Source organism: Panthera leo, chromosome B4, assembly GCF_018350215.1.
Source record: "Panthera leo isolate Ple1 chromosome B4, P.leo_Ple1_pat1.1, whole genome shotgun sequence".
NCBI lineage: Eukaryota > Metazoa > Chordata > Mammalia > Carnivora > Felidae > Panthera > Panthera leo.
Genome location: NC_056685.1, coordinates 69,492,969 through 69,506,489, shown reverse-complemented (window position 1 = coordinate 69,506,489; position 13,521 = coordinate 69,492,969). Strand labels below are relative to the sequence as shown.

Sequence of the window (13,521 nt, the reverse complement as noted above, 5' to 3'; positions counted from 1 at the left end):
CCAAGCCAAAAGCCAAAGAGCCCATCTTTCATCATTTTAGATCAACCCCCACCTACGCTATAATTGAGGCCAAATGACAATGCTGAATGTGACATTACCAATCTAAATAGGTTGTAAGATTTACTTCAAATATAGAAGTAAAAAAACAACATATAAACAAATATTTGTTCCCTATGATAGTGTATAATGGATCCATAATATATCTACATACCATCACCACAACCCAAATCCCCTGATGCTTAGAATGTGCCTGTGCAAAAGTTTAAGACTGACAGCTTCTTGACCTTCTACAAACCTTCCTTTGGGTCTCTGCAGAGGATTTTGGGGAAAGAGTACATATATTCATTCAATAAACACTGAGCTCCTACTATGTGCCAGGTACTAGATGGTGCTGGGAATACAATAATAAGCAAAATAGCAAGCTCCTTGAGAAAAGGTCTCATTAAAACTTCCCAATTCCCAGAGCAACAAAGAGACAAACAGTAGGACAGTACACCAGAAGCTGCCTGCCTGCCGCTGAGCTGCCCCTACTTTTTAATTTCACTTTTTAATGTTTCCAATTCGCAAACATTTTTAGGAATAAAGAAAAATAGGTGACAGCTAAGAGTAGGAGCAGATGCTCAAATACTCCTTCATTAACTGATGGTCTACCTTTATAAAACCTCCATTTTCTTCACAAATTCAATTCAATATAAAAACTTTCCATTTTAGAAATTTATTTCCATATTTAGAAATCTATATAAATGAAATATTGCCTTTTATTTTCAAACTTTTAACTTTTAAAAGATAAACTTAATGTGTCTATATTTCAACCTAAACTGGTAAATTTTTGGCACTTAAAGATTTTGTTAGGAGGCCAAGCTTTGGTGTACAAAATTCACTTCCATACTAGGTTGCGAATTATTCTACATCATTAGCAACTTACACTGGGGTGACTTCGAGGCGGTACTCGTTCTCTCGGAAGTCTTTCATAGTCATATCGTCCCTCAGACCACATTTCATCTCTTCTGTAAGCCACTAAACAAAAAGGAACCAAAGAATTACAGTTTTTATGTTTTTAGGAAGTAGTAGAGAAGATTTAAAAAAACAAGTAGTTATTTTCCAACCAGTATTTTCCAGAGATACTTAATGAAAACAATATAAGTGACCAAAAGAAAAAAAGAATGATTAAGGCAATTCTCCCTCCAAATAATTTTGAAATGTTCTTTTAAAAAATATATAATAGAAAGCTCCACCTTCCATTTTGAAGGTTATTTAAAGCTTCAAAGAGCTGTTCCCATCAACTATAGTAAAAAGATCCCTAAGACCCCCAATATTTCTTCATTTTTATAGTAAAAATTAGAAAAGATTCATTCTCCTGAATAACTTAAAACTCTGATCAGCAAGCAATGCTACTCCTATTTCTTGGTGGATGGTTTCTAGAACACTAAGTTTTTTGTTTTTCTACAGTCTTGGAGCTTATCTCCTCTATATGTTCAATGAAATGGTTAACCAAAAAAAAGTGTTAAAAACTTTAAGTGTTAAATCCTATAAAAACACACTCAACAAACCCCAAAATAGAGCACTCTCGATTTTGCTTTTAATACCATAGATTTATTTTAATGCAGAGACACTCTCATAAAATTTGAAATTAAAAGTTCTATCAACATTTTTCACATTTAGGGTGCAGAGAGAGGCTTCCTACTTTGACTGAGAGCTGATATGTTCTGGGTGGAGGGCTAATGCAGGAAGAAGATGAGAAAAGGGTGCAGGAAATAGCCTGAAGGTCATTTCTATGAAATCGCAATACAATAGATCAGTGGTTGGCAAACTTCTTTGTAAAGGATCAGACTAATATTTTCAGCCTTGCAGGTCACAGGTCTCTGTCATAACTACTCAATTCTACTGTTATAATATGAAAGCAGCCATAGACAATACATATAAATGTAGCAGTGTGGTCATGTTCCAAAAAAATTTTTATTTACAAAAACAGGCAGGCAGCCCACGGGCAGCAGCTCAATAACCACCAGAGTAGATGAGAAATGGTTAACAGGGCAGAACCAGGAGAAAATGAAGCAGGTTCTGACCCAAGAACTATGAACTATCTGATATGTAGAAGGATGATCACGAACAAGAACTGAAAATGGGACTGGTACTAACTCAGGGCCTTTTAGTACATAGAAAATAGAGCAACAAGTCCAGCTCTAGTCCGCACAGTTGTGAAGAAGGAACATTTCTCAGAGAAGATACATGTCAAAAGATTTTTGGTGGCTCTTTATGACGTAGTAACTCTAAAGGGGAAAAAAGAGATGAGATCCCATCTTGGCAATACAGAATTCTATGGTCTAAGAAAAAAACAAAGCCTAAAAGATTAGGGCAGTATTTTTTGACACTATCCATAGTACAAACAATCTTAATTTTCTCTGTAAAAACAAACCTACAATATTTTCTAATACAAATAGACCTAATAAAATGAACTAATGCCAATATGCCTAGAAAAATCTTAAGTCGCAAATTAGCTCTAACATTAATCAACCTGAATTCCAGGTCCATAATCAGACGTCATTAAGAATGTTATTTCAAAGTAACCAATCTTTTAGGTACAAGACCTGATGGAAGCTTGGAAGTTGAAAAAAAAAGAAAAGAAATTGTCAAAATTACTCCACCTATCCCACTTTTACTGAATCCATCATTTATCCTACTTGAGAGACAGTATGGAGAAATCACAGCAAACAGATGAAACCAAATCACAGAAAAAAAAATGAACACAAAAGAAAAATGCACAAATGATATGAAGTCAGTTCACAAAAGAGTAAATACAATGACTCAGTCTTTTGAAAAGATGCTCAACTTTCTTCAAAATAAGAAAAATGAAAATGACAACTATAATGGAGTACTAATTTTCACCCAAAGCTCTGCAAAAATCAAACTCCTTTGACTAGAGTAAGAAAAGCAACACTCTCCTATATTAACGAAACAAGTATACTTTGGTACAGACTGGGAAAAAAACTGGCAATTAACATTAAATATTAAATGCACATATGCTTTGACCTGGTAATTCAACTTCTATGTATACTTCCATAGGTGAACAGCAAAGACTGAAAGCAACCTAAAATGATGGTCAGGAGGGTACAGAATAAATAAAATGTTGTACATTCATATAAAGGATCATTATGCAAGCCATTTCAAAGAAAAGTCACCCCATATATAATATAGAAAGAATGCCGAGATACACTGGTAAGTAAGAAACAACAAAGGGCAGATTAGTATGTTGAATATGCTGCCACTCTGGGAAAATATAAAGACAGGGTATGAATATATATGCAAGTGCACAGAATACTTCTGGGAGTATAAGCAAGAAAAGGAACAGTGCCTGCCACTGGGGAGAACTGGGTGGCTGAGTATAGGAAGGTGAATATTTTCAATGCATGTTTTATATACATCCTATGACCCATAACAAAAATAAAGAACTATATTTAAAGGTCTTGGAAATCGTTCAATAAGCATCTCAGTCGAAGGCACATGTGACTCTAGATCTCAGGATTTTGAGTTCAAGCCCTATGTGGGGTACAGACTAAAATAAAACTTTACAAATTTTTTTTATTTAAAAACATAAGCATAACATGTAAAGTGATGGCAAAAACTATGAATATAAATTAATGAACTTAAGGAAAACAAGTAAAAGTAAGATTCTGTAATTAATGAAACAAAAATAAACTACAAGAGTTCTAAGGAAATACTATATAGATTCTTAACTAGATATAACACTACGATATTAAAATTACTGGCTTCCCACAAAAAATGTAAGAATAACTACTATACTACTTACTTGAGTACTTTCAGGAATCAAATATAAAGTTTTCAACAATCTCCTGTAGGAGGGGGGGAAAAATACAGACATAAGGATTTGTGTCTGTATAAATCAACCAATGGAGAAAAATAATTAACCCTTCATTATTTGTATAAATAAAACCCTAAGAACAAAAAAGTATGACCATTAGTAAGCCGAACTCCCTTCAAACACATTTTTAAAAATAGAAGAGATTATTTTGACCACAAGAGGCCACCCAAGTTTCATAAGAATAACCTAATTATATTAAAAGAATTCTCCTAATTTTGCCAGTTCAGAGCTGGGCAGGACAGTTTTCTTACCCTTATCTTTGAAAGAACTGCTTGAGATTTTTAAGGCAATTTTCATCTAGAATATTAAGAATGCTGGCTTTAAAATATCTCACCTATTAAAAAAAAATCTAGTATCCTTAATCTGGAAATCCCCACAGTTTTATATTGGCAATAAATAGTCCCATGTTCAAAAATCATCCCAAAACCAAGGCAAGAATCATCAACTCATCAAAAAATACTATATCTACTAGATAAAAATTTGATGAAGAACTTTTTGTTTAGATTTGAGGATAGTTGACACCCAACATTACATTAGTTTCAGGTGTACAACATGGTAATTACACATTATGTTATGCTCACAAATGTAGCTACCATCTGTCACCATATAGCACTATTACAATGTCATTGACTATATTCTCTATGCTGTGCTTTTTTACTCCTGTGACTTCATTCCAGAACTTGCACCCTGTAATCTCCCATGATGGAGAACTTTTAAGACTTTCCCCCAAAAGAAATAAAGTGCACTGAGCAAGTTTAGGTAAAATGAAGACAGTAACAACAAATAAGTAATGTGCATATCATGATGGAAATTGCAAATCTATGAACCAGTCTTATCTTAAAAAAAAAAAAAAAAAAGTGGGGAATCTAAGTCTACTCAAGCCTGTAGCTCTATCTACCACTTTACCAGAAACTCAAAGGATAGGAGTGGCTCTACTGGAAAGATTAGGCCCATTTAATTGCTACATAGAAATTTTGTGCTCACTAGCCACATGCAAAAATAAAGTTCTTTTTTACAGTCTTAAATTTAGAGGTCACTCCTGATCTAGTTCCTTTTTCTGCCTGGAAGTCTACAAGACAAACAATAGAATTTTATTGTTATTACCTCAAAAGATTTCTACTTTAATTAATCAATCTACAATTTACAGAAGCTTAAAAAAAAGTAGCAAAGAAAGTAAAATTGGAAACAAAGCAGCAAGTACAAGGCAAAATTAAAAATATAATATAAGAATTCAAAATAGAATGCCTAGAATATACATCATCAAGAGACAAGAGACCAATTAAATGTATTTGTGAAAGAGTTAAATATGAACAAAATCAATCAAAGCTAAAATCTGGAGATGACTCATCAAGTGGAAGCAGAAAAAAGCCAAAATAAATGTACATTATCTGATAGAAACTTACCATTCAATGAGTATGTTGTTTTAGTTTGGGAAGATGAAAGTGTTGGATGGGAGTGATGGTTGCAACAATGTGAATGTACTTATTAATACCCATGAATTGTATATTTAATGGTTAGAATGGTAAATTCTATGTGTATTTTAACACAGTAAAAGACAAAAACAGAAACATGAATTTATCTGGCAAACTTCCAGATGAATTTGCTGAATATAACTACCACTTCTGTAGGGTATCAATCTGTATATTAAACTTAATTTCTACTAGAAACAAACAGCAACAATGAAACAGCTACTCATTGCACTAATGTTACTATAATTTCAATTCCTACAGTTAATCCTAAAACAGTTTTGCATATTTAACTCCATGTTTGATGATGCCCCAGTGGAGTATTCATCTTACAGGGAGCTATCGAAATCAGTTAAATGTAAAAATGTTTAGTAAATAAATTCTCTTTACTTTAAAAAGTTGAGGGGCACCTGGGTGGCTCAGTCGGTTGAGTGTCTGACTCTTGATTTCGGCTCAGGTCATGATCTCATGGTTTGTGAGATAGAGCCCCGCCTTGGGCTCTGCGCTGGCTGACAGAGTGGAAGCCTGCTTGGGATTCTCACGCGCACGCACTCTCTCTCAAAATAAATAAATATAAACATTTAACAAATAAGAAATAAAAATAAAAGAAAGATCTTAATTTAAAATTTCACTTACTATACACAATTGAATAATTCTATAAAAGGAAATTCGTTTCCTTTACAAAAAATAATAAATTGCTTAAATGTCTGTAATACAATGATTAAATATAAACATTAGACTATACTCTTCTGTAACAATTATTTCATTTTTTAAAGCTATCTCTTACTGGTGAGTATGCTAAATATTGACCTCTTTACAGAATATACAGGTATCTAGTTTTTAGATGTACTCTTACTATACCTATTAATGTTTTTACAAAACAGCACTATCAGAATACAATGCTTTATTATCTAAATTACCATATATTTTCAGAATAAAGAGTATAAAAATAGTAGAACACTACAAAATGGTAAGACTAAATACAGCTTGGTGGATTAAAATAATTATCATTCACCAGTATTTAACACTTCAAAAATTCAAACAGCACTGGTGAAGCCCATGTCAAATTATAAAACATCCCCTATTCTTAAGAAATCTATATAATTAGGCAAACAGGAGTATAAATAGAATATTCCATATGCAACCTTGTACTGTTAGTAAAACAAAACAGAAGACACAGTTTGAGGATTACATACAAAAGAAAAGAAATAATATTAGGCAGTAAAGAAGATAGGTCATAAACTGAATCTTGAATTAAGACAACAGAGAAGAGAAAAGGTAATCTTTTCAACAACCTTCTGATTAGCAGCATATGTTATTTATGACATTATCCAGATTTAGGAAATTGACCCATTCCACAACTAGAAGCCAATCATCTAAATTTAAACAAAATGCTCTCACTGAAGTGATCATATTACTTACCGTGTAATCACTTCACTAATCTCCCATTAGTGGAGTCTCAGAAGTACTCCAGTAAAGTTCTCTGATCCAAAAGGATATGAAAACTGAAGAACAGAACTGAAAAATGGAAGGACCCTCTATATCACAATAAGGCAGAGAACAGAATTAGAATTCAGTATGGAGAACATAAGCTTCATCTAGAAGTTTGCTAAGAACTAGTTCTAAATTATAAAAATTGCATTCTCTTATGCCATATTCATTAGAGAGTATGTTTAATATACCATCATGGTATATTTAATCCAGAAAAGAAATAAACCTTTCTCAGAACACTCCACTAAGCCAACCATTATTATGTTAACTTCAGTTGAGGGGTAAGAGGATAGGGAAGATTGGAATTTGGTCATAGTAGCCTAGAAACTGAGAAAACACAAAGTCACAGACAATAATCCTTGTGTCAAACCATTCACACTTTGAACCCACAGTTAGATCTATTTTCCACCTTATCCAAACTGGTTATGGTAGCAGTAATTTTTCAACTTATCCAAACTGGTTCTAGTAGCAGCTTAAACTATAGAATAACTGTGCACACTGCTCTTTTTGGCCCTAAACACAATTAAAAAAAAAAAAAAAAAACTCAGAATAAAAAAAAATAGCTTTCCCTCCTCTCTAAACCCATTCCTTTCACTCTTTATTTTCATTAATAACTACTTTAATAGCAAACCATGGTTAGTGAATAGAAAAGCCCCATATGACCTCATACTCTAGATGAGCATTAGACCTTTGCACAGGCAATTCCAACCCCCACTCCCACCCCAACCTAGATGCTTTTCTCCAGGTATCTGGTTAACTTCCTCATCCCTCAAAATTCACCTTCTTAATGTCACCTGTCTACCAGACCGCCCTAAATCATCGCACTAGTTATCTAAGATATTATGTAAATTATTTCTGATGCATATTATTGGTCCCTTGCTACTAAGAATATGAACTATATGAAAGCAGGGATCTCTATGTTATTCAATGATTAATATTAAGCACCTAGAACAATTTGCACAATGTGTTCAGTGTTCATGGAGTCAATTTATTAATGCTGGTAATATGACCCCTCTAGATAGATGATTTCACTTCCATCCTGACTCCATTCAAGCAGATGTCTCACAGACATCTGCAATTCAACATGCCAATGGTTCACACTTCTCAGAAACCTGCTTCATCTCCTGTCTTCCCCATTTTAGTCAATGACACCACCAGGTACCCAACAGCCCAAATCAGAAACCCGAATCACACAAGACCCAGAACTTTTCATATTTAACTATTCATTAAATCCAATTATTTCTTTCACCTCAATATATAAATACCAGATGTTCCTAGTCTAGCCACTGGACTCCCCAGTAGTAAAACACTGGTCTACCTGCTTCTTCTTCACTCTAGAAATTGTAGCCAGAATGCTCACCCTGGTAAGACATCTGATTTAAAAATCTCTCAGTGGGTCCCCACCAGGGTTGAATGAGGATTCAACCCTAACCTTAAAAAAAGGCTTATTTGTGATCTTGCTTCGGCCTTTCTAGCTTCACCCCCACCATTTCCCCAATAGTCTCCAGAACCTCCAGACTTATCAAACTTGTTTTTGTTCTGTAAGTGTGCCACTAAATCTCACCACCACAGTTTGGCATGCTTTTCCTCTGCCTAGATCTTAGCTGCATTCACCCTCTACTCTTCCTTCAGGATTCACTTAAATGTCAGGTTCTCTTATATTCTCCAGAAAGAACAATGTTGTTCTTTCTTTGGGCCTCTTGAAGTATCTTGCTATGACAGTACTATATAGCATCATATGCAATTTACTTTTCTTCCACTCCTTCCTCTCAAACTCAACACTACTGCAAAGGCAATGACTGTGTGCCTCTCTTACTCCTGTTGTTTAGCGGGGTAAAGGTGTTTATTAAATACTGGCTGAATAAAGACATATTATTCATGACCTCCACATGAGCCATTCTGGGGAAACTGAATACTGATTTATACCTTTTAATTACAGGTTCCCCCTGCTATCTCAAGTTCAATTTATGCCACTTTGCTTTTGCCAAGACCTACATCAGTACCTGTTTACACTAACCAAAAGAAATCAAAAGAAGATTTTTGCTTTTACAAAACATTAATTACCTCTTTCTTTAATGCCATTCAGCTTACGAAATGTTTTGGGGAGTGGGGCAAACACGTATTCAGAAAACTTCCAACGAGCACTATAAGATTATGGTTCCTGGGCACCTGGATGGCTCAGTCATTGGAATATGGGACTCTTAATCTCAGGGTTGTGAGTTTGGGCCCCATGTCGGGTATAGAGATTACTTTTAAAAAAGTAAAATCTTAAAAAAAGGTTATGATTATGGCTCCTACCACAATTCTCATGACACTAATGCCACTTCATTCTTGAGAAAAAGGTATCAATGAGAATCCTTTAGTTCTAGCACCTAAAGCAGTGCTTACCACTGGCTGCACATAAGAATCATCTAAAGAGTTTTAAAAATGCCAATGCTTAGGCCCCGTCCTCTGAAATCCCTATATAAGTGGCCTGGGATGGAACACTTCCACTTTTCAAAAATCTTAAACTACTCTCATCTCAAGATGACATACACTGACCTTAAAGCAAGGTAAACATTTTCCATACACCCTAAATTGAAACAAGAAGCTCTTAAGGACTGCCTTGAGTCTAAAAATTAGATAATACTATTTTCATTGAAAAATGTTTTAAACTCCAGAACTAAATTAAAAATGTATTTTTGAACATATTGAAGGTCTGTGGAAAAAAAGACTAACACGAATGCCAATTAACATGGTCAAAATAGAGCAAAATATCTACTAAAATTAATCACTGTTCAGTGGTCATGGAGAGAGAAGCATAGGAAAGTTAGTTAAAGCCAAGAGTGTCGCCTGGGTGGCTCAGTCGGTTAAGCGCTGGACTCTTGGATCTTGGCTCAGGTCATGATCTCATGGATAGTGAGTTCGAGCCCACACTGGGGTCTGCACTGACAGCATGGATCCTGCCTGGAATTCTCTTTTCTCTCTCTGCCCCTTTCTCCCCCACCCCTCTCTCTCTCTCTCAAAATAAATAAACAAATATGGAAAAAAAATTTTTTTAAAAGCCAAGTTAAATAAAGTCTTGAGAGACTGTTCAAATGTGGATGTATGATGGTAGAATCTGAAAGAAGGTAAAGGAATTATTATGGAAGATGTGCCTGAGAAAGATGGAACTGACCAAAGCAGATTTGCATTATAAAGGAATGGGAAAAAAGCCTGCACAGGAATAACAGGCTTTCATTTTCTTCCCTTTAGTAGATATTACCTCTCCTAACCCACATAAAGCACAGAGGCTCTGAAAAGCTCAAATCACAGAGCCAAAAGCCTGGAATCAGTCAAGTATGCATAACTTTTTTTTTTATTTTTTTTTATGCTTATTTATTTTTTAAGAGCGAGAGAGACAGAACATGAGAAGGGGAGGGGCAGAGAGAGAGACACAGAATCCAAAGAAGGCTCCAAGCTCTGAGCTGTCAACACAGAGCCCGATGCGGGGCTCGAACTCCTGAAACGTGAGATCATGACCTGAGCCAAAGTCGGACGCCCAACCAACTGGGCCACCCAGGCGCCCCATGTATGCATAACTTTAAATCCCAAGCCCCTTCCACCATATCGCATTGCTTCACAAAGGTAACAGGCAAAGACAGAACAAATTCAAGGGCATTAAATGCTCAAACAGAGGAAAAAGCTAGAGAAGTTCACTGTAGGCTTTTAAGTCTAGAAATAAGTTGCAAGAAAAATGTCATTCCAGAAGACTGACCTGGCAGTATACAAAATAGATTAAAGAAGAAAGAGACTAAAGGTAAGGAGACCACTGATTGTTTCAGAATAACCATATAACTTAAAGTGCTGCATTACTAGTTTCACAATTGACTTTTCAGTCAGTGCTTTAAGGATACCTCTTATGTAAGCCCCACTGCAATGTATTAAATGCTTAGGAAATTCCTGATTGTTCAGTGTAAATGATCAAGTAACTGAAATTATACAAGTAGACAAAAATACCAGATGTTTGCCTATCTATGCTTACAAATCTAAATCTTACTGCACATCAGTCTTAACTGATGAGCCTCCTTCTAGTCTTTCACCCTCTATTTCACCTTTAAAAAGGGATATTCAGTTAACTTTGCTGATACATCATCCACACCTGAAGTTTCCCTGATCAAGAATCCAGATTGTTTCACATTAACTAACTGTAACAAATCCAAACTCCTCTGTCCTTTATATGATCCTTCTATCCTCTCACCTAAACTCCAGTTCTCCCCAAAAAGATCATTCATACCAGCTTCCTCACTATGCCACAAAGTAACACACACCAGCCTGGAGCTGTTTGACATATTTTCCAAAATACAATACCTCTTTCCATTCTCTCATTCAACTTCAAACCATCCTTGAAGACTCAGCTCAAAATCTAGTATTCTCCTCAAAGCCCATTTCTATACCATACCAACACTAAAGCAGATTCCAAACTGGTGACTGGTAGGCCACATGACACATGTGTGACCCAGGTTTGTTTGTTTTTTTCTATAAAACTTTATTCCTCGCCTGGGTGGCGCAGTCGGTTAAGCGTCCGACTTCAGCCAGGTCACGATCTCACGGTCCATGAGTTCGAGCCCCGCGTCGGGCTCTGGGCTGATGGCTCGGAGCCTGGAGCCTGTTTCCGATTCTGTGTCTCCCTCTCTCTCTGACCCTCCCCCGTTCATGCTCTGTCTCTCTCTGTCCCAAAAAAAATAAATAAAAAAAAAAAAAAAAAAAAAAAAACTTTATTCCATTGACAACACTTAACTGGCAGAGATCACTTTTAAAAACCATGTTTCCAACTGTTATTGAAACAACTACATGCTCTGGCAACACTGGGATCACGTTCACACAGCCACTATCAGCTGAAGCTAAATAGCAGCCAACCCCTTTCCAAAGCTTCTTCCATTTTAAAGTCAAAGGACATGTCAACTGCTTGACTTCTGAGACTACCTGCAGCAACTGCAATCAAAGAAATACCTGGGGGCACCTGAGTGGCTCAGTCAATTAAGCATCTGACTTCGGCTCAGGTCCCCAAGTGTGGCTCTGTGCTGACAGCTCAGAGCCTGGAGTCTGTTTCAGATTCTGTGTCTCCCTCTCTCTGTGTCCCTCCCCTACTCATGCTCACTGTCTCTCTCTCTCAAAAATAAATAAACATTTAAGGAAGGAAGGAAGGAAGGAAGGAAGGAAGGAAGGAAGGAAGGAAGGACGGACCTGCCTATTAGGCACCAGTTACAAAAATTAACAAGACAATTAACAGTCCCTCCTCCACAGCCTAGCTTAGTAGAGAAGGCAAAGAGAGAAGCAATTAAATATGATACATGTGTTCAGTGCTATGATGAGGAAAGTTGAGGGCACTTAGCACATGGCAAGGGTACCTAAGTCTCTCGGTGGTGGGGGGGTGGGGGGCGCCATTTACAAAATACTCCTCAGAGAAAGTCAAAGGAAAACTGAAAACTTTAGCAGGTGTAGGAATTCTCCACAAAGAGGTAGAAGAAAGGTCAGAGAAATCAAATGCTGCAGAGAGAAAAGAACCTCCACAAAAACCCTGGGGGCAGGAAAAATATTCTGAGGAAGCGAAATTAGTTCTGTATGGCAAGAGCCATCACTTAACCTTAAATGCAGGTGTTAGAAAAAGGGCTCAACTGAAAGGGCTGAAGGCAAAAGCAAAGTGTTAGTTATGGTCAGGAGATAAAAGAATTTCCATAAAGAGGTTGACAATGTAAGAATTTGTTAGGCAGGGAATTAGAAGTTTCAGTGGGCTCAGCTGTTGTGTTGAGGGGCGAAATGTGTAAGAAAAGGAGGGAGAAGCAGTGATAGCCTAAGGGAGAGGAAGTACAAAGCAGCATGGGAATGAGGGTGTAGCACAGAAGACCAAAGGGGCTTACATCTTGGGCGGTAACCAAGAATAACGGGGATGTGAAACATGGCAGTTTTGGCTGGCCACAAGTTTGCCAAGAGAATTAGTCCCAGCGGTCCCCTGGCGGACATGGAGGCATTCGGGCCTCTCAAAATTCAGCTGCGCCCTGGATGCACTTCCTTCTTTCTAGAAGACATCGACTTCAATCTGGATTGATTGTGCAGACTCCAGGAGAGGCTCTAGATTCCAGGCTGCTGGCACGCAGACTCCCAGGTAATGGTTACAGGCCTGGTCTGTGTGTGCTGGTGGGCAGAAGTATAAGCTACCTTGCATTAGTTTCTGATTTTTCTGTAGGAATGATGGGCCCGTTTACCTCCTCTCAAGAGAAAAAGCAGTGTGAGCCCATTACAGATTTACAGGACGAAAAAAGGCGCCAAGAAGTCCAACATTTGTCCATATCAACACTCAAGATGAGTCATTCTGTGAATTCAAGTTGACCTTGTCTCCCAACCAGACTGAGATATCCGCCAGAAAAAGGCCTGTTTTACACTTTTTTTTTGTAGCTCTCAAAGTGCCTAAGACTGAACTGGGTACATCGAACACATTCTATAAATTTATCGACTTCCTAACTCATCTTGGGTCACTGAAGTTATATAGTTCAGTCCTCTTTCTGCATAATAAGGAGCTAAAGAGAAGCAAACCTGTGCCTCAGACTCAACAGTTTCCTTTATTCCAAACTCCACTGCGTCTCTACACCCTCAACCGCAAGGGCACGATTCAAATGCAACGGGAGTCTCCAAGTCCCGCCACAGAAAACACCCGCCCGCCTGCTC

General features: G+C 36.9%; 1 protein-coding gene across 18 annotated transcripts in view; it reads right to left on the bottom strand.

Moving 5' to 3' along the window:
* Window positions 1-13,521, bottom strand: part of PPHLN1 (periphilin 1) — a 247,493-nt gene that overhangs the window by 148,510 nt on the left and 85,462 nt on the right. For 14 of the 18 annotated variants that reach the window (XR_006204793.1, XR_006204796.1, XR_006204792.1 and 11 more), the window contains 2 exons: window positions 3,809-3,851; window positions 926-1,017 (listed from right to left, as the gene is read on the bottom strand). Coding sequence is in view for 12 of the 18 variants with exons in the window: in XM_042946278.1 (XP_042802212.1) it covers window positions 926-1,017; window position 3,809 (93 nt within the window). In the remaining 6 variants the exon portion in view is untranslated. Of the gene's footprint in view, window positions 1-925; window positions 1,018-3,808; window positions 3,852-5,736; window positions 5,775-12,716; window positions 13,520-13,521 lie in introns of those variants that run through there. The other 4 variants (XM_042946281.1, XM_042946282.1, XM_042946279.1 and 1 more) reach the window with 4 other exon arrangements.